The sequence below is a fragment of the Notechis scutatus genome, chromosome 1 (assembly GCF_049901735.1).
Source record: "Notechis scutatus isolate UNSWTSFEM ecotype Mainland chromosome 1, rNotScu1.2, whole genome shotgun sequence".
Lineage (NCBI taxonomy): Eukaryota > Metazoa > Chordata > Lepidosauria > Squamata > Elapidae > Notechis > Notechis scutatus.
This window is the reverse complement of record NC_142009.1, coordinates 127,161,526-127,182,786: the sequence shown is the minus strand read 5'-3', so window position 1 is coordinate 127,182,786 and position 21,261 is coordinate 127,161,526. Positions and strand designations below refer to the sequence as shown.

At 36.7% G+C, this 21,261-nt stretch overlaps 1 protein-coding gene across 22 annotated transcripts in view; it reads right to left on the bottom strand.

The window, feature by feature from the left end:
- Window positions 1-21,261, bottom strand: part of DST (dystonin) — a 333,803-nt gene that overhangs the window by 108,398 nt on the left and 204,144 nt on the right. For 13 of the 22 annotated variants that reach the window (XM_087945546.1, XM_087945452.1, XM_087945460.1 and 10 more), the window contains 15 exons: window positions 20,962-21,111; window positions 20,355-20,573; window positions 19,298-19,447; window positions 17,456-17,689; window positions 16,209-16,361; window positions 15,175-15,408; window positions 13,304-13,588; window positions 11,169-11,714; window positions 8,940-9,116; window positions 7,358-7,481; window positions 4,710-4,918; window positions 3,758-4,075; window positions 3,411-3,577; window positions 2,496-2,652; window positions 1,292-1,415 (listed from right to left, as the gene is read on the bottom strand). In XM_087945546.1, coding sequence (XP_087801672.1) covers window positions 1,292-1,415; window positions 2,496-2,652; window positions 3,411-3,577; window positions 3,758-4,075; window positions 4,710-4,918; window positions 7,358-7,481; window positions 8,940-9,116; window positions 11,169-11,714; window positions 13,304-13,588; window positions 15,175-15,408; window positions 16,209-16,361; window positions 17,456-17,689; window positions 19,298-19,447; window positions 20,355-20,573; window positions 20,962-21,111 — 3,247 coding nt within the window. The remainder of the gene's footprint in view (window positions 1-1,291; window positions 1,416-2,495; window positions 2,653-3,410; window positions 3,578-3,757; window positions 4,076-4,709; window positions 4,919-7,357; window positions 7,482-8,939; window positions 9,117-11,168; window positions 11,715-13,303; window positions 13,589-15,174; window positions 15,409-16,208; window positions 16,362-17,455; window positions 17,690-19,297; window positions 19,448-20,354; window positions 20,574-20,961; window positions 21,112-21,261) is intronic. The other 9 variants (XM_087945512.1, XM_087945517.1, XM_087945521.1 and 6 more) reach the window with 1 other exon arrangement.

Below are 21,261 nucleotides of genomic sequence, written 5' to 3'. Positions count from 1 at the left end.
AATATTCACAATTTGCCTCCCCTGCTTCCTTCCATGAATATAATGCTTCTGAACTGCTGTTTACTACAGGAGCTAAAATGAAATTTGGAACAAAACAAACTCCATAGAAGCAGCAAGGCGAAATAAATCAATGGGGCGTTAACAGGGCAGAATGGCCCCAGTGGAATCAGAAAAAGGACATTTTGCTATTCAATTAGGAAAGAAAGTTCAAATGCTTATAAGAAAGAGTGTGTGATAGAAATTGTATCTTATCTTGCTTGAAACCATATAATGGTAAGCAAGCAATTGGGATGATACCCATGAATATCTAAGAGTAGCAATGAATAGCAAGCTGATGGAGGTCATAATCTGCCAACCCTTCAAACTGTCTACTGATAATTTGCTTCAGTCAGCACCATGTTACACCCCAATAAATGGTAACAGTGAAAGAATTAAGAGTTTGTTTGGGGAAAAATTGGGCCATATTTTGAATGTGACCGGGGGATTCTATCAGGTGGTATGAATGGATAGAAAGAAATAAAAAAGAGAGTAAGTTATTGACCCATCCGGATACCCAAATGCTGAGAATGTTATTTCTGATGAGTATCTGTTTAGAAAAAAGTTCCCGTTGCTTTAAATACATGGTTTAAACATGTCTATTCATACACACCTATGGAGAAAGAATACGTTGAAAAACATGATCGATATGATTGTTTCTGGTAAAAGATACACGTGCAATGGTCAGTTCTTGACATGGGATAAGTCATTATTTGGAAGGGCCATGAAAAAAAAATGACATGGATGGAAAGGACAGATATAAGAGAAATAAGAATAAAAGTAAGATGATTGCCAAAAGAAAAAGTGAGGGTCTTGAATGGAAAAGTGTCAGAAAGCAGAGAACCCTCCCAACAGATGGAATGCAAAATGAACCTAAGAAAAGTCAATACAGACGCTCTTTTGGAACAAAGTAGTCAGAATTATAGTATAAAGTATGTATTGCAGTATAAATATACTATAAAGTATATACCAAATATAGGCTACATGATGCAATAAAGAATATGGACATGAAAATGAATCAGTGGTATGTTAAATCATTTTCTTAATCCATTCTGTACATTAGCATTATTAAATATTAAGTAAGAATCAGACTCATCACCTTCAGGATTACCACAATGACTGTTCATTCCCACCCCCCAATAAATATAGCAATGATTTGGGGAGTATTTCTTAGAATGGTGTGGTTTATTAATCATTTTATACATCATTTCAAATGTATCAAACATTTAGAATTATGCTTATCCAGCCATCATACCTGACTTTACACCCCATGACTTTGCAGTGGAAGTCACAGCAATAATTAGGTTACACAAAGCATTTCCTCTGCTATTCATTTGCTTCAGATCAGGTGCCTTTGCATTCCATTCATCTTCCAAATCCTAAGGAATGAACATTTTCAATAGTAACTACAATTAACATTTGGAGAGAACATATTTACATTCTAAAGGACTTAGTATGACTAGATCTGCCTTTCTCATATCTTGTTTTATCCATTATGATTCCTGTCATATCATGCCTCATGTACAATCTATACTAAAGTATTAACCTTAAAAATATCAGAACTCAAACTTCCTTTGAAATTCTGCAGTGTTTGTTCAATACACTGGAAGCTGGTGAGCAAAGGAGAAAGTGGCAGGGACATACAGGTAGTCCTTGACTTACAATAGTTCATTTAGTGACCATTCAAAGTTACAACAGCACTGAAACAAGTGACTTATGACCATTTATGGCCGTTGTAGCATCCCCATGGTCATGTGATTTACATTTGGATGCTTGACAGCTGATTCACATGTATGATGGTTGTAGTGTTCAGGGATCATGTGATCCCCTTTTGCGACCTTCTGACAAGCAAAGTCAATGGGGAAACCAGATTCATTTTACAACTGTGTTACTAAATTTAACAGCTGCAGTGATTCACTCAACAAATGTGGCAACAAAGGCCAAAACAAAATGTACTTAACAAATTTCTCACTTAGCAACATAAATGTTGGGATCAATTGTGATCATAAGTCTAAGACTGTACACTACACCTTGTCCAACTTGTCTCTAAAAAGAGGTCCCCAACCCCCTAATCCAAAAAAAACCCTGCTTTTTTTTTTTTTTATTATTTTTAATTTTTTTTTCAACAATCACCCCCTCTTAAAGCATAGCAGGATTTATTTTGACCACAACTCAGAATAGTTGGAAGGTCATATGTTTATTTCAGGTTGGAAATCACACATATTTTATCTATGCTTCCATTATACAAATAAACTTCTGTACATAATGAGTGGATCTCTCCTTTAATAATGCACAGGAAAATCCTTGCACATGCTACACAGGTTTAATCCATTCTGGCCCGCATTAAATGAGCGATGATAGTGTTTGCAGTCTCTCCAGTTCAGAGACCATTGTTTAATTAATGGACATAAAAATCCTTGTCTGGAAGTACTGCCTGTAAAGACAAACACATTTCATACCTTGGTGCTTTGTAAATGTTTCTTTAAGCTATCAGTATTTAAAGAGGGCTGTATAGGGGGAATCCTTTCTATCGTTTCGTCTATCCATTTCTTCAGAGACTCAACATAACCCCTGAATGCATCAATTTGTTGTTGGCAAGAGGACACATCCTTCTCTCTATAAAATTAGAAACAGAAAGAATGAATTGGGGAAGTTACGCCCTCCCTGACCTCAGAATTAAATATGTAGTACTTTTCTAAGTTAAACCAATCATAAAAGTTGTATTCAGAGTGCCGATATATATTGAAATAGTTTGATAAAGTTAAGAAACAACTGGGACAAAAAACTTCTTGAGACTCCATCTGTTCACACAGAGACTGGCAAAAGGTTCTACTGATTTCCAGATCTTGAGCCCTTAAAAATGTTTATCATCACCTTGAATTGCACATGGAAGGAAACTGGCAACTAGTGTAACTGTCACACCAGAGGTATAACACAGGCATACCACATTGTTGCATCAATAACTACTGAACTGCTGCATTCTGGACCATTTGCAGCTTCTACATAATATTCACAGGCAGCCCCACCCGCCAAGTGCATTGCAGTAATCAAAGCAGGATGAGATCCAGGCATGATCCAATGATGACCATAGAGGATCATCACAGTATTATCCTCTTCCCAAAAGAAGCACTCACAATTGCTTGAACCCATCCTCCTCTTAACTTTCCAAAGCTATCACCGACCAGGAAAGACGAAAAAGCAAAGTACAGGGGACAGAAGTGAAGTTATAAAGAATTATGCCCACTTAAGACCAATAGGCTCAAACTCTTACTAGAAACTAAACTAACTAAACCCAGTAACCGTTTGACAGCCTTGCTGTTGTCACGTAATCATTGTCTTCCGTCTCCATTCTAAAATTCAATGACTATACTCACTTTTCTTGCATCATCTCTTCTATTTCCCTGAATTTCTTTGACAAGGCATTTACTTTTTCTAACACTAATGACTTGTCTCCTGGTAGAGCATGAGGAGAAAGTTCTTCAATGAGGCGTTGCAAAACTTCAAGATCTTTCTTCTGCTCCATCAATTCTGTGTTGGTTTCCTGTAAAATGAAGAAAGAACGAAACTGCTTTATACCTCACTGGATAACCCTAAGATTCAACATTTAGTCCTTGAACTTAACAGCTTCCATTATCATTTTAGAGCGGATGGTTACTTCACAATTATGCTTACTCGGTAAAGGTCAGAACAGCACTTCACAAGATTGAAAAATACACTGTACCTGCACACAAAGGAACATTTCAGCAACATCCTTTCCAGGAATATCAGCCTCATTGAGAGCTTGAGTTTTCTTGTCGAAGAATGACTGAAGCTTGTCAGACAGACATTCAAACAACTCTACCCTGGTCTTCAACTTCTCCATGTCTTCTAGTCTTTTCTTATGTTTATGGTGAGCATTACAAAACCTCTGGGAAAGCGCATTCATTTTAGCTTCTAAAGAAGATGCGGTTGAGGGATCTGCAGTTTCCATGAATTTCTTCATTTTTTCTTTCATGGCATTTAGGCTGCTCTGACGGCCTACAATGTCTTGTTCTAGTGCCTGAAATAAAATTGTTTCAGAAAATGTCCAAGATAACGTGTGTGCGAGTGGTATCTATTATGCATAAAAGGTGATTGCCAGCACAAATGACTAACTGATTTCTAAAGTTATCTACTTAAGCAGTTCAGTACACATTTAGGTGTGGAAAAGAGAGTTGTCACTTAAGGATGTTGATAAAGTACATCTTTGCTTTTGTTCATCAACTGATAGCCCCCATGTGGAGATTATGTTAGCGTATTCGGACTAAAGGATTTGCATAGAAACATCTCACTTTGAGATATTTGTCAGCCTATTATCAGAACATACATGTACTATGAGCCCTAAAGAAAGTAACTGGGTGGCCTCACATAATAACTATAGTTTCCCAGAAAAACAGCTTGTTTAATAATCCACACTATCCTAGTTCACACACAAGGTTAAATCATAAACCATGACTAATCATCTGCAAATTCCTGGAATCACAAATCACAGGAAGACAAAATCAAACAAACTGTACTATGGCTTGGTACTGGCCAGTTTTGAAGCACACTTGATTCTCCTTTGATTCTTACCATGCTATTCAAATCATTCTCTTCTCTTAGAATTAAGTTTCTCCTATTAGAGAAAGAACTGATTCAATTAAAGCTCTACTTACCATATTTTTGCTAATGACATCTTCAATAGCAGCAGAGTTTAAAGGCACTTGACCGTGCATCTCAAGATTCTTCTCAACACCATTCATCCAATCTAGCATTTCATCTAATCCATCCTGAACACTTAATGAACGAGTCAACGTTATTTGGAGCTTTTCATTACGATTATTCACTGCTTTAGATAACTGGTTATATTTATCTACAATAGTGTCTGAAAAGAAAAAAAAAAGGTCTGTTGGATTGGGGCAGTAGATAAATCATATACTCATACACACACATATATAAACACATAGACAAATGCAAACATAGTTCATGCTGGTGAACCTTATAATAGAAGGGGCTATCTTCTATAGAATTAAATCCTACAGTCCATCTTCTATAAAATTCTATTAAATGATCCAGCAAAACTTAATTCTAAAAGGAAATTTGCCAATCTGAATGTGGCTTCTAAATGTCCTTTAGTAATAAGATCAAACTACAGAAGTCTTCAAGAAGAAATCTGTATGTAAACTTTGTTTACCATAGTCAGAATACAAGCTTAAAATTGAAATGGCTTATCATGTAAGTTTCCACTTCCCTACCGTAGAAAGCCACAGCCTGAATGTTGTGCTATTTCTTAGATCCATAGTACAGGATCCTATCTTGCATTTATCTTCACAATCAGGATTTCGAGAGTGTCAGATTTGTTCCAGATTTGACTCTAAAAGTACCTCAGAAGCATAAGATATTCGGCTAAACTCATTTGTCAGTTAACAAAAGGGATTAAACTGTTTTTCCTTTTCAACTATTTATGGTTTTTTTAGTTTGTAAAAGATTCATCTCATTTAAATGAAAACTCTTTTCTCTCTTATTTATTTATCCACAATAACTGGTTTTCCTATATTCATTTTTTCCATTTATGTCTAGGAAATTGGTAAAATACCAAAAACAATGGTTTCTTGGAGACAATCATAATATGGATTATGGATATTTTGAATCCATGGATTCATAACATGAAATATGGGTGAAGTTTCACATTAGTCACTTTGACAATATATTTCCAGGGATTTGAGAAAATATGATTCATTTTATTCCAGATGTATATCTAGAAATGAAGCACCTGAGATTTGCGGATAACCCTGGTGGGTCCACCCTGTTAAAACACTACCTAAATGTAGCAATCCTAAGGAAGCAGTGCTAAGGCGAAAAGGCTACCATTAAAAAAAAAAGAGGATTTCACCAAATGTTTTTGAAACTTTCATGAGGATCATTTCCATAATCTCTCTAAATTACCTCACATCCTCATAATAAAGATTGGTAGATGAAATGGGCTTTTATGAATTACATCTCCCAATATGCAATATTCATTTTTCTATGACATTACAGACTATCTTTTGCCCACTTTTATGCAGCATAATTAAGCATGGGTAATAGAATAACAGACATAAAAAGATTAGATGGCAAAATAGACTTATAGAAATTTATTAGCATTAAGTACTGCAAGGCAAAAAAAATAGCAATCTATGTTGACTAGGAGCTATGTTAAATAGATTTCACATAATCTAGGATTTAAAATAAAAAAAGTTAAGCCTTAAGTTAGCATGCCCAGTTTTCTCTTACATCTTTAGGTCTTTATTCAAGAGTTGCAGTAATCCGTATAGTTTGTTTGTTAGACAAGACCAGTTATAATTTTTAAAGAAATGCAGAAACTTCAAATATCACCTTCTCTAGATTCTAGGGTTTTAATTTATTGAAATAACAGGGTCAGCCCTAGACCCAAATTTAATTTAACCAGTTATTGAGCACACATTTCTTGGTAACAGTCTCTCTATACATTTTGAATTAAGTCACTGAAATTCGTAATTCCCTAATTGAATTCAGGTATGTCCAGCTAATGCTTGAATGCACTATAAATACATTTTTCCATTTCTTTTCTGCTTAAAATATGAACCAAAATTCTACATGTGCCTGGCTAGTTTTCATGTTCACTAGGCATGTACAGAAGTTCTTTAGATGTAACCTGCTCTTTCAGTGGAAATCTGAAAAGTTTGTTTTCTTTGTTTGTTTGGTAAACAGCTTTTATTTTGCTAAATTCTGATTTTTTTTCTTGCAGATGTCTTACATCTGGCTAAAAGATATGACTTGTGTTATATAGCCAAGGACACATTTTGATGTAGAGCAGATGCTCTTTCATAATGTCATAAATAAATGTGGAAGGTCATTGTAACCTTCATGTAATTTACTCTTGTATACTTTCTGTCCATCTCAGCCCCAGCGCTCCATTTGCACTTCAAACTGGTTTATCCATACACACAAAAGTCAGAAAGTTAGCATGAATCAGCATTTAAAAAAATGATCTGCTACAATCAGATGCGATTCAAAAATATTAGTGCACAATTGAGCCAAATTGAAGCACTATTAAATTCCATGATTTCATATTAAACAATGGCTCTCCCCCCCTTCCTCTAAATTTGAATAAAACCTGGACAATTATTTACTATCCATAGATTGTATGCATCAAATCTGAGGAGCTGGATCACAAATTTGGCTCAGAACTAAAGAACAAAGGTAGAAATAGATGAGTCAAGGAAGGTGGGAGTCACAAAGAGCAGATTATCCCCAAATGTGAGCAATGGAAGAAGAAAACTGAAGAGGCTGTGACTCATCTTACCCAGTGTTTGCTGGATTTCATCTTTGTCTGGCAATAATTCTCCCCGGGTGTCAAAGAGCACTTCGGCTGCTTTTTTCATTTTTTCTACTGCAACCTGATGACTAGATACTTGTCCTTGAAGCACCTATAAAATTGTACCATTTAATCCATTTATAACTTATTCAAGAATATCTGGTTTAGTCATTGGGTATCATGTTCGACACAACATGAACTCTGGGTCTGGAGCAATACAAGAAATTAATTTTAATTTTGATTCGAGAAAAGCACAGTCCTATGTAGCATGTTGCTAATTGCACTCTTATTCAATTCCATGAGGTTAGAAGAATATTTTGTTCTCTGTGACATACTTGTCTCTTTCCTTACCCGGGCTTTTGGTACAGTCACCTCAAACCATGAATGAGGAGCTGAATAATCTGTGGTGCAAATTTTCAGTTCGATAATAGACCCATTTTGTTCATTATGTGCAATACTATAACGACAAGAGGACAACTAGAATGTCAAGCACTTCACCAACATAAGCCTTTGTTGTCCACTGGCACATACTTCATGCTTCATCTTAATGCCATGTTAACACACTCTTCTTCAGTGGGAAAAATATTTATTATTTCAAAACTACAGCCTGCTAGGAGAGATGTCACTTGGAACAAAAAAGAGACAGGCTGCAACAGAACATCTCTCTCACTCATCTTTCTCTGAACATTTTGCTTTATGACACATGTTTTATGTCACCTTTATCTTTATTGAAGCTGCATTCTTGTTTTATTTCTTTGGACTTTCCCGTAGCTGTGCCTTGATTTATTATTTTGCCATTTTCAGTTTCAGTAATGTCTTGACTTTGTTGCATTAAGATGTATTTATTTTTCATTATTGCAACAATAATCACTTTTCCCATGAGGGCTGAGGCAGGTGTTGCTTTGCTTTTTAAGGAAAGCTTTAGAGAATACTAGAAACAAATCTAGGACCTTGGGGAATGAAGAGTATTTTGAACACTTAATCTTGGTAAAAGGATTATCCTATTCATGCAGCCAAGGTCACTGTCTTGGGTCACTGTCTCGGGGGATTACTAAGTAGTTGTATCAGCTGCAAAAAGTAGCTTTGGCTTACTTAAATGACAGACTCAAGCACGTATTTTGTGTATGCTTTCCCTAATATCACTTTCTTAACATGTTTTCGTTAATATAAACACTTGAAAAAATTGAAGTATTCAAAGGCATTTGTATTTAGGCTATCATTTTTTTAAAAAAAAAAGATCTTGTAATCCCTTGCATCGGGGTGGAGTCGGGCGACAGAACCCAACTGGAGAGTTTACTGGCCGGATGCCGTTCTCTACTCCTTCGTGGAGTTTGCATCAGACAATTACTTATTGAGCCCAAAGAGAGAAATATCTGCCACTATCTAGGATCCAACTCACAGCCTCCTGACTGTGAGGCGAGAGCTCCACCTTTAGGCCACCACACTGCTCATTCAGGCTAACAAATAGTTTCAGGAAAATCACAAATTGCATTAAAATGTGGAGTGTTTTCCTTATTTTACTTTGTAATCTGCCCTGGCTTTAATGCCTTTAACCTAGCACAAGATTTACCTTGGTTTCTTCTAGCTGCCTTTGAAGATTTTTCGGATCCCCAGCAATTGCCTCAGATAGTTGCTTATTCACAGCTTCTTCACAGTCTTGGAGTCCGGAACGAAGCCCAGATGCAGCGTCTTTGTAATTCTGGTATTTATCTACCAGATCTTTGAGATTATTTCCAAAAATACTACACTAGAAGGACGTAGAATAGAAAACAGCATTCAACAAGATAAATCATTTCTTAATTATATTTGTAGTTCATAGTAGGAATTTCTTCTTGTATGTACAGCCCCTTGCAACTAGGCCAGTGATAGCTAACTTTTTCGGCATCGAGTGCCCAAAGCACGCGTGCATCCCCAAAGTGCAATGTGTGCATGTCTCCCACATGTGCGTACGTGTCCCTGCACATGCATCCCCCGCATGCACGTGCGTCCCCTGCATGCATGTGCGTCCCCCGCACACGCCCCCCGCCCCCTGCATGTGCCCTGCCCCCCAGCACATGCATGGCAGAGACCCGAAGACCAGCAGGAGGCACGTGTGCCCACAGAGAGGGCTCTGCGTGCCACCTCAAGGCCTCACCATCATGGCCGTAGGCATTCATTCCGTTCTGATTTTGTCAGAAACTGTTCCATCAATGGATAAAACTTATAAAACAATAAAACTTTATTGTACTTAATTTTGATAAATGGCCTTTTCACATTTCTATTGCAATAAATAAACACATGGACATAAACACACAGTGGTAAGATAGATGGGAACAAACTAGGAAATCAGATCAAGAAAATACTTGTGGCTGTTTCACCAGGAAATGCAAAAATCTGATGACAAATTGTTTAGGTGTTTATTCTTATTGTAATCCCATTGGCTGCATTTACATAATATAATTAGCGCATCAATAAATTTCATGTCTATATTTCCACAAAATGCTAATGATTTTATAATATTACAAATTTCTACAGTACAGTAGAAATTTCCTCTTATTCACTGTTTTATCAGCTTAGTAGGAAATTGGTTTTGAAAATATTGGCATATAGCATTTTCTTTTAATGAAGATAAAGGTAATAATTTAAGGGAAGTGTGATACTTCCCTGTGTATGCATTGGAAGAGTATTCATTGGAAGAATCTACATTTTAGAAGTTTTCTCCTCATTCTTTCATTTTTTTTTCTCTTCTGACTACTGAGCGATTTTTATTAATACACTTAGCACCACCTAGTGGATAAATGCCAAACTATGTTAAAAAAATTATCTATGAAACTTAGATTGTAGCAAAGTAATTAACACTGAACTTTCTATTCACTAGAAGAATTTTAAGGTTTAGAAGTGTATGTTTAATGAATGCACTGTCTTAACGCAGCAGTTTGGCCTCAAAGCTGCCTAGCAGTATTTTAGCTCAGGCTAAAACAGTTGATTCACCTACACTGATTCATGTAGGTGAAGGCCAAATCATATAGAAGTTCATAGGTTAAAACTTGAATTATACCCAGAAACCTTGTGGAAAACAATCAAGGCCCAAAGCAAAGGGATAAAGTATAACTGGTGCGGAATAGGTACATAAATCATCAGGAAAAAAAGATCATTCATACTGATTTATGTATATATTCCCCACCAATTTTCAGCCTCATTTTCAGAAATGTCACTGGAACTTTGCTGGCTATATTCAGGAGTGGTCGCAACTAAATCACCATGCTCACTGCAATAGAGGTAGTCCTTGACTTAGGTCCATTTGATCCCTTATCATTCAAAATGACAAAACCCTGAAAAAAGTTGCTTACAATTGGACCTTGCAGCACTGACAACCTATTTCTGCATTCTCATGGCCACATGATCAAAATTTGGGCATTTGGCAATCGGCATGTATTTATTATGTTTGTAGCTTACCAGGGTCACATGATTGCCATTTGAGACTTTCCAAGACAGCTTCTGACAAGAAAAGTTAATGGGAGAAGCTGGATTTGCTCAATGACATGATCCACTTAATGACCACCGTGACTTGCTAAAACAATGGGTAAAAGGTGATAAAATCAGGCATAGCCCAGCAATGAAAGTTTCAGTACCAATTATGGTTTGTTGAGGACTAGCTGTATATCAGCTAGTCACTTTCCCTCAGCCCAATCTGATATGTAGGGATAAAAAAAAAACCACACACACCAGGAGAGCCAGACTTGGAAAACCGTGAAGAAAGGTGAGATATAATGCAATAAATAAAAATAAAAAAATCCCACTCGCATGCAATTCAATTTACCTTAGAGTAGAGAGTCTTGAAGCGACTGGTTGCTCTATCCAGCTTATTCTGTACCTCCATGTAAGTTGATGAAGTATCCAGGCCTTCTTTCTCATATCTGACACCTTCCATTTTGTTGCAGGACTTAGCTGCTTCCAATACTCTCTGTCCAGCAATGGTAATAAACCGCATATCCCCTTTGTGAGAAATGACGTCTTCAGAAAAGCTCTTCTGCCTTTGCAGTTTGATGATGATACCGCCGAAGTCAGAGGCTCCGATCTCCAGGTTCTCGAGTTCTTGCTCGGCCAGCTGCAGCCAATTTTCAAACTCGGAGTAATCCGCATCGAACTTCTCCAGCTCCTCCTGTAGCGAGCGGGTTAACTTCAGCTTCTGCTCAGATTCGGCCAACGCAGTCTCATATTGCACCTTCAGCTGCTTTAAGTTCTTGTGGATTTTCTCTTTTTCCTCTGGCAAAAGATGGTGTCCTTGCTTCTCCAGCAGAGCCTGGGCAGATTGGGTTGCTACAATGACAGCTTGTTGCTGTGAAATAATTTTTTCATGTTGCGCCTGGGGAGAAACCCAGAGTGCCTGGAATTAGGCTTTTGCTCTGCAGCAGGATACCACTTTTAGTAATCCTCTATTCATAGGATATTGAAAATTACTTAGAATCAATAAATGATTCTTTACTATATGCTACCAATGTGCTAATCTCATTTAATCTCCTATTGCCAAAATGGCCACATGCAAACAACATGTCAAAAAAATATTTATTGTAAAATATTTTTGTAATCCTACCTTTATTACTTTTATAAGTACAGGTAGTCCTTGACATACAGGGAGTCCTTGACTTACAACAGTTCATTTAGTGATGGTTCAAAGTTACAACGGTACTGAAAAAAGTGATTTATGACCATTTTTCACAATTCACTTGCAGCATCCCAATGATCATGCAATCAAAATCCAGACGCTTGGCAACTGGTTCATATTTATGACCGTTGCTATGTCCCATGGTCATGTGACCAACATTTGCAACCTTCTGACAAGCAAAATGGGGAAACCATGGGTTACTAACTTAACTGCAATGATTCCCTTAGCAACTGTGGCAAGAACGGTCATAAAACGGGGCAAAACTCACTTTAGCAAATGTCTCACTTAACAACAGAAATTTTGGGCTCAATTATGGTCGTAAGTCGAGGACTACCTGCAGTGAATATATAGTATATAATACTCCTTCCTGCTATTTTCCCCACAGCAACAACTCTGGGAAGTGAGTTAGGCTGAGAGAGAATGACTGGCCCAAGGACATCCAGCCAGCTTTTATGCCTAAGACAGAACTAGAACTCACAATCTCCAACTTTCTATCCTGCTACCTTTAACACCACATTAAACTGACTCATCATACACATTTCATCATATATGCTTCTTGGACATACATGGAAGAACGCCTAATAGTGAGGTTCGGGGATATTCTCCTGTTGACTTATAGGGGCATTGAGATTCCTATGTATGTATCCTGTTCTTATATTATGTTGGAAAGTATCACAAAGAGTTCTTTTCCACTTTCCTCTGACTCTCTTTCCTCTGACCTTTCTTTTCTCTGAATACCTTCGACCAAGGTAGAAATCAAAACCACCTCTTGGTTCCACTCTTGAACCTCGTGGGTATAATTTCAAATGAGAACTCTTTGAGCCTTGCAGTGCATCAAGAAAAAAGGCAGCACTTCCAATGGATTTAGGGGCTTAGAATGGTCCCAGCAATAAGGTTTGATTCAGTGGTGGGATGCTGCTGGTGTAACAACCGATTCGGTGATTGCTGCATGGGCGTGAACAGCTTTCCGAAAAAACTTACCGGTTATGTTACTACAGGGGAGTAACACAGCTGAGGAGCGGCAATCCACTCTGCCACGCGAATCAGCCGAGGATATAGGTCAGTACAGCGCAGGGGCAGACAGGCAGGTGGTTCATTGCCAGCTGATTGTCGGAGCTAGGGGTTCGCCCGAACCGAGAGAATCCCATCCCTGGTTTGATTCCACTAGATATTGTTTTACACATTCTGGTCTCAGTTTTAAGCAGAGTCCAGAATGTATATTCATTTTGCTCCCTCCACATTTCCTTTTCCCCCCTAGAAATGCAGTTGCTAATAGGTGTATACATTACCTTAGCTTTCTGATATTTCATGTTGAGATTATCATCTGACAGTGTACGTTGTCCATCTACAAGAGTTTCATTCTGTTCTTGGGTTTCTAGCAAGTTGCCATTTACTTCATCTTCCCCTCCAATCAAATCCTCTCCATCTCCTTTATGAAAATGAGTACCATTCTGTTTGATTGTTGGCTTGCATTTTGTATCTCTATGATCAGCATCCTTATCTACATTTGACAGCCAATCCAGAAGATTTTCTATCACATTTTTGCTCTCTTCAAGTTGTTGACGAGCTGCAACCTGAACAATTGAAGTACAAACCATCAATAGCTTGCTCAAAAATATTCACAGGTACATACATAAAATGTCCCCAATATATTATAGTAATTCAAATTCTGATTGACAATAAAATAACTTTCTGGCTATCAAAACAATAAGTCTAAAAATGAATGTGAAAACAAAAACACTCTTTGATTTTAAAAAAATCTTGTTCACTGATTTTATGCTTTCTTTCATTCCTTAAAATATTCCCAGATTATTTGGACACAACAATGGCCAGATTATTTGGATACCAGCAGTAACAGCAATACACAGTAGTAGTCCTCATTTAACTATGGTAATTGGGACTGGAATTTTCAACGCTGCTGCATAACCAAGGTGCTTAGTGGCAGCCATTCTGGTACTTTCAGTTGCTGTTATTAAGCAAATTCTGTGCCCTTATTCAGTGCAATGCTATGTGTTTACCATTTGAAACCTCCTGCCAGTTTCCCCATTGACTTTGCTTGCCTGATGCTAGCAGTGAAGAACTCACAATGGTGATCGTTTGACTATGGGATATTGCAATGTTGTAACTGCAAACAGGCTGCCGAGCACGTGACTAGGGATGTTGCCTAAGTCCTAAGTATCACATGTTCAACATCATCATAAATTCAACAAGTGGTTGTTAAGGGAGGATTATTTGTTTTTAGAAGCATTTGGCTCCTTGGAAAAACCCATGGAAGGATAATTGCTCTATTCTGTTCTTAGAAAAATCAAGAAAGTAACTGGAAAGCTATTCTGTTTAGAGAAGCCACTGCTCTAAGGATGCATTGTGAAACTACACCACTTCTAAGCCTTCTGGAATGGTTTGGGATTTCTTTTTAAACTGTAGTTCAATAATATATTTATAAACGAATATGGAAATCTAGATAGGTTTGATGAATAAATGAAAACATGTGCAAACATGAATGAATAACGATGATCAACTCTTTCATTTGTCAAATGATTTTTCTGAAATCTCTCACTCATATCAACAAGTACACATGTTAGGAATATAAGTCACCTAACAGGTATTTGGGTTAGAAATATATAAACCAGGATAAACATTTTAAAACTGTATCTTTAAGAAAATGCAAAACTGTAATTAGGTGTGGTTTTTTTCAAACGGCCATAAGATGGAGCCAGAAACCTGGGTTGTTTTGTCTTAGTCTCAGAAGAGAGTGTGTCTGAGTGAGTATCTCTGTTTCCTTCTGTTGGAAAGTATTGCCGTTCCTCCATTTCTTCTAATTGACTGATATTACTGGATTTAATGTACGTCTGTTACTGAACTGTTTTTTGACACTGGACTTTGATATTTGGATTATCCCTGGATTGAAAACTGACTGATTTACTTGTGAATGACTATGGATTGCTTATTTTGGACTTTGCTTAAACCTTTCTGGAAGTAAAAACCTACATTTACTGTACAGTGTATCTGTGTACTGTGTGTGTATTATTCAAACACTTCTCTCAAATACGTCTCCCTGTATGCGCTCATTCTCCTAACAGGGAATTACCTCAACAACACACAACAGGGAATTATGAAGATAAATCATTTTGAAAGGAAAAGTAAATATTTGCCAAAGAACCTTTTCTGTTTCTTGTTTAATAGCTGTTGTCACAGCTTTATCCAACTCTTTTCTGGATTCCTCTGCCTTCTGGCTTAGCAGCAAACACTTGGTTTTCGCTTCATTCAGTTTCCTCTCAAGAGCAGTCTTATCTTCCAATGGCAGCTTTTCCCCATTCTCTTTCAAGAACATTTCTGTGTCTTTCACAATTTCTGCCAAGGCCTGTGTGTTTGCTTGCATATTTTTCTGCAATTCCTTGAAGAATACAAATCAGGATATCACAACAGGAACACAAATCAGGAAACAATTTATTTTTTATTAATTAAATGTATTGACCAACCATCTAACCACAGGGCAACTCTATTCAATTTCCTTCCCTTTTTCTGGAATTTTGGAAGCATTTTGGGGAGATTTATTGGGGGAAAATAGAAACTGTAAGCCGTCTGGAAGATTAAAGGCACCTATTCAAATTCCTAAATCCCTGACTTCCTCAGTACAGGCTGTTCGTTTAAATGAGAATTTGCTGAATAATGCATCTATTTGGGGCTTATGTCACAGGCTTAGCAATAATCCATGGTTTGCATTCACAATGTTTTATTTTGCCCATTAAGTTAAAACCACCTTGGCCATGGCATGATTAAACATGAGAAGTGATTCCACTCAGTGCAAATTGGTCCTTGGTGAAATCCAGACTGTTTAGTTTGTTTGTTGCAGAGGTGGTATTCAGCAGGTTCTGAAGAAACGGTAGTGGAAATTTTGAGTAGTTTGGAGAACCGGTAAATACCACCTCTGACTGGCCCTGCCCCCATCTATTCTCTGCCTCCCGAGTCCCAGCTGATCGGCTGGGTCTTCTTTTGTTGCCCTGCACAGGAGAACCGGAGCTGGAAAGCAGATTAGTGGGGTGAGGAGGGAATGGGATTTTGCAGTAACCTTCCCCTGCCACGCCCACCAAGCCATGCCCACCAAACCACACCATGCCCACTAAGCCATGCCCACAGAACCGCTAGTAAAAAATTTGAATCGCACCACTGGTTTGTTGATACTTAATAATTTACCTGTTGCCTGACTTGGTATTGCTGTAATTCAGTCTTGGTATCTTCAATCACAAGGGCCTCTTTGTGGCCGATGATCTGATTTTCAGTCTGTGTGAGTTGATCGCATATATTCTGTAATTTTTCTTGGAATTCCTGATGCTGATCCATCAAATCCTGTTTCGGAATAAGATCAAAGCTGTATAAAGGCACACGAAAGTTGTTGCGTAAGTTAATTTTCAAGCAACCACATTGCAAAAGCTTTCATTAGAAATTGTTTCCGAAAGTATGCTGTAAACATGATAGCAGTTGGACGCAGTTTAAAGAAATGGAATATAAAAGGCATGGATAAACCTCACAAATGCTGTAAGTAAAGAGACCAGTTTGAGATGGAATCGCCCAGCAGAAGTCTGGCCATGCATTAGGCGTGTGAAAATCCAAATTTCTGTCTTGTTCAAAATCTGTAACACACAAGCATTAATTCTAAAAGAGGAATGTCAAAACCAATGTTAGTTGAAAACTGTTAGATAGTTGGTACATGTAAATGTTATCAGCATTGAGATTATGTATGTATTTTAAACACTACAGAAGCACATGTGCAATAAGATTCATTGGCTCACTTATCCTACCCTCCCATTCTATGTATTTTGTTCACCTTTGTTATTTTAATAAAGTCCTAGCCTTTTTTAATATGAAGACTTCCACTCCTGGCCCTTAAACACTATCTCTTGAATCTAGTTGGAGTTACTGCCTTTTCTATTAGCTCCATTTTTAAGAAGTCTTCTGACCAAGTGTCTATTTTTCATATACTAGTTGATGGACATCTCAAGAGGGGCAGCTTTGGATACAAAATAAGATCCCAACAATGTATCATTTCACCCATGAAAGAGTGAAAATTATTAAACTGTACAATGGTTTTCCCACATACAAAGGCATTGATGGTTTTGGTTGAACTTGACAGGAATTTAATCACCAAATTCCCCCTTTTTTTCTACATACTCAAACTTTAATTCCAATTTAGATCCACTGTTTGTGTATTACTGTGGCTTGTTTAAGTTTCATTTGAAGCCAAAACATTCCTACATTGCAAACATTATTATTATGAAGAGTAAATTTAAATGATCGTTAAACTGCTGATAACGCCTCTCTAGAATTCTGAAAGATAAACCCAGTATTCAACAGCTTCAAAGTTTAGGTGGACTGTAATTTTGGCACTTTGTTGCTTTATCTATCTAATAAAAGGAAGCACAAGGCTACAGAAAGAAGCAAACCTGCTGATCAATAAGAATTTGAGCTGTTTGTAAGAGAGATTCAAAATGATCCACTTGAGATCTTATTTTTTCTTGCATTTCCTGGAAGTGTCGTTGTGTAGAATTTAAAAGCCTCAAGAGTTGCTTGCTTTGGTTTGGGGAAAGATCTTGGGCATGTTCAGAAATGAAGAACTGAATATCAAATGCTGTGGATTCCAGTTGCATTTTTCTACACCCAAGCTCTTTTTCTTGGTCCTGGAAATTAAGCAAAGAAAGCCAGATAATATTCTAAACAACAATATCAGGAATTAGAAAACCAGTATCATTAAATATGTATATGAACTTGTTTCAGATTTTATTTTGTTCATGAAATTGTCAAGAACTATTTATCCAAACCAATTGCTACCTAGATGTAATCTATTACAACTCCTATCATCTTTAAAAGGCTATGTTTTATGATGATGACGTTGTGGTCCAATTTACCTGGAAGGTATCTGCTTGGAGAAGATTGATTAAAAATTCTGGAATCAGAATTATATAAGACAAACAATTGGTACAGAAGTTCATCATATTTAGACTGATCAAACTGCATTTTCATAATCCAGAATCTATTAATCAATACTTTGTATATTGAAATTATTCAAAAATTTAAAAGATTTAGCATTTGATTGCATATGCTGAACATGGCTCAAATACATTAACTCATCATACTTCATGGCACTTTTTGTCAAAGTTAGCAACTTTAAGATGTGACTGGGGAATTTTGGGAGTTTAAATCCAAATATCTTTAAATTTCCAAGTTTGAAAAACATTGATCTACAGCAGGGTTGTCAAATTCGTGGCCCACGAGCCAGATGTTTCATGTGCTGACCACGCCCACCCCCAGTTTAGCAAAGGGGGGGAAAGTTACGATACATCATGTGATGACAATGTGACTCCGCAAGTTTCACATCCCTGATCTACAGTATTAAGCTCCACAAAAAGAATTGTAGTATTTATCATCAGAAGTATTCATTGCCATAAAAATAGTAAAGTTGTAACATCAGAGTCATATTTCTCATAATATCTGTGACACTTATTATAGAGTTAAAAACTCCATACTGATAAAACTCCAATTGAAAATTGATACTTCAAATCTATTATATTTATCTTTGATTTTATTATTCAAGTTACGGATTTTAGAATCGTGAAGCTTTAACTATGCTAAGGCTATAGCTACTTTATTCTAAATAGTAACATATGGAAAATATAATAACTAATTTATTAAATGGTATCCTTAATATTTGTAGAGATACACATTTGGTCCTACAATGAATTGTATAAATTATTTTTTACTGGAGAGCTTTACAGCTACTATAATAATTTAGTGCAATCATTACTGCCACCTATACAATATATACAAAATAACTAATTCAGGAATCATTGGTAACCTGAATCAATGATAAGTGAGAGTGATTCCAAGTTGTCATTTGCAATATCCCATGTCTGGCAGCACTCCTTCCTTTTCATATGTATGTGATGTCACAACACAGGTACAAAAACTATGGGGCTTGTATCACAATGGTCCAATGTTGCTTTTATTATTCTATCTCGCCATTCTCCCCAAAAAATAACTGTCTGGAACAGGGGTCTCCAACCTTGACAACTTTAAGACCTGTGGACTTCAACTCCCAGAATTCCTCAGCCAGCAAAGCTGGCTGACGAATTCTGGGAGTTGAAGTCCACAGGTCTTAAAGTTGCCAAGGTTAGAGACCCCTGGTCTAGAAATACATGTAATTATCTTTAACTACCAATTTCTATTTAGACCTGCCTGGTGGTGAAATAGGCAGGAAATAAATTTAATAAATAATAACTAATACTTGCCTTGGCTAACTGAAGCTTTTGCTTCACATCTTCCACATCACCAACATTCACCGTCTTCAAATTATTCATCGTTTCACTTTTTTCAACGATCCAATCTGTGAACTCTTGAAGACTGACTAAAAGTTCCTGATGCAACACAGCAAGTTTGGCCTTTAAAAAAAGTGTTTAAAAGATATATTTTGCGAACAGCTTTTTCAGACTTAAGTAAGAAACCAGAGCATTCTTAGATTATAGCAAGCCAAAGCAAAACAAAATTGCTCTTATATTGTGCCTGAGTTTTGAAGATCTGCAAAAGTCATTTTATGTTATCAGTCCAGACACTATGAGGCTTCCCTTCTAATCCATAACAGTCTTCCCCTATTAGACACAATGGAGCTTTAAGCAAATCTTTTTTATTTTATTTTATGTGGAGTAATGGAAAGGATATAGCTGGGAGAGGAACAGAAGAAATAAAAAAGAGATGAAAGAGATAAAGTATATGTAGTCCTCGACTTAACAACAGTTCATTTACTGACCATTCAGAGTTACAAAGGCACTAAAAAAAGTGACTATGACTATTTTTCATACTTATGACCATTGCAGCAACCTCATGGTCATGTGATAAAAATTCAGACATTTGGCAACTGACTCATATTTATGACAATTGTAGTGTTCTAGGGTCAGTGATGACTTTTATGACCTTCTGACAAGCAAAGTCAATGGGGAAGCCAGATTCATTTAACAACTTACCAACTGCAGTGATTCACTTTAGAACTGGACAAGAAATGATGTAAAATCATGCAAAATTCACTTAACAACTGTCTTGCTTAGCAATGGAAATTTTGGGCTCAATTGTGGCCATAAGTTGAGGACTACCTTTACCTGAATTTAAAAGCAAGGTAATATCAATAAAACCATAAATTTGTCATCAAATATTTCACATGATTTTACTCTATTATATTTTAAACTGGGTATTATTTTAAGATAATGTTCCTGATCAGAGCTTGGGATTCGTGTGAATTTTTAAAAAGTAATTAAGCAAGCAAGCAAGCAAGGAAAGTATGGAAGATGAATTTACCATTTCAGAGTCTACAGCAAAGACTATTTGCTTTGCTCGGTTTGAAGACATTTCACAGACCACAGAGAATTTCCTCTCTAAGCATTTATAGCTTTCTTTTAGATCTTCCAGTTCCTGCTGTGCAGAATCATCTCTGGATTGTAATTTCAGAAAGTCTTCTGCCAACTTCATATCTTTTCGCAAGGTGACAGCAAACCCTGCAAGTCCTGATTCAAATGCCTATATGTATAAAAAATAAAGTACAATATATCGTAGTAATATGAAATGAGAATAAAAATAGATGAATTCTACTCTTCATTCTATTAATCAGAATGAATTATATTCTATCAGGTAAAAAATCAATTTGTATTGCTATCAGAAAAAAGGAATAATGAAATTGACTCCTGTGTAATATTACCACTCCTCCTCCTAAAAATTGTAACTTTACACATTAACCTTTCTTTACATGCAAATGATATAGTGCATAAACACATAATTCAAATGGTGAAGACCTGAACTGAAATCCTATCTCAGTCATATAAGTTTGTATCTTGTAAGCCAGGTACATTGGTTAAATAAACAAACATTTCTATACTAATCCTACTTTTAATGAAAATCAATAATTTACCTCTAATTGCTCAAGTTGTACTTTTAGAGCTTCCAAGTCATTACTGATGGGCTGCAGATCATCTAAGAGAAATTTCATATCTTGGACTATTATCAAGTGCCTTCTCAGGTTCTCTGTGTACCAAGAACAGGGCTGCAGAGCACTGGGCAACTGGAAACATTATTGAACAACAGGTCATTTTAGCAAAACTATTTATAAAAGCAATTCATCTGCATTTATTATTACTCACATTAAAACAAACTCTTTACAACTGTAGTTTTAAAAAAGCCTGGAGAATCAACTTAAATTTTTACCAGTGAT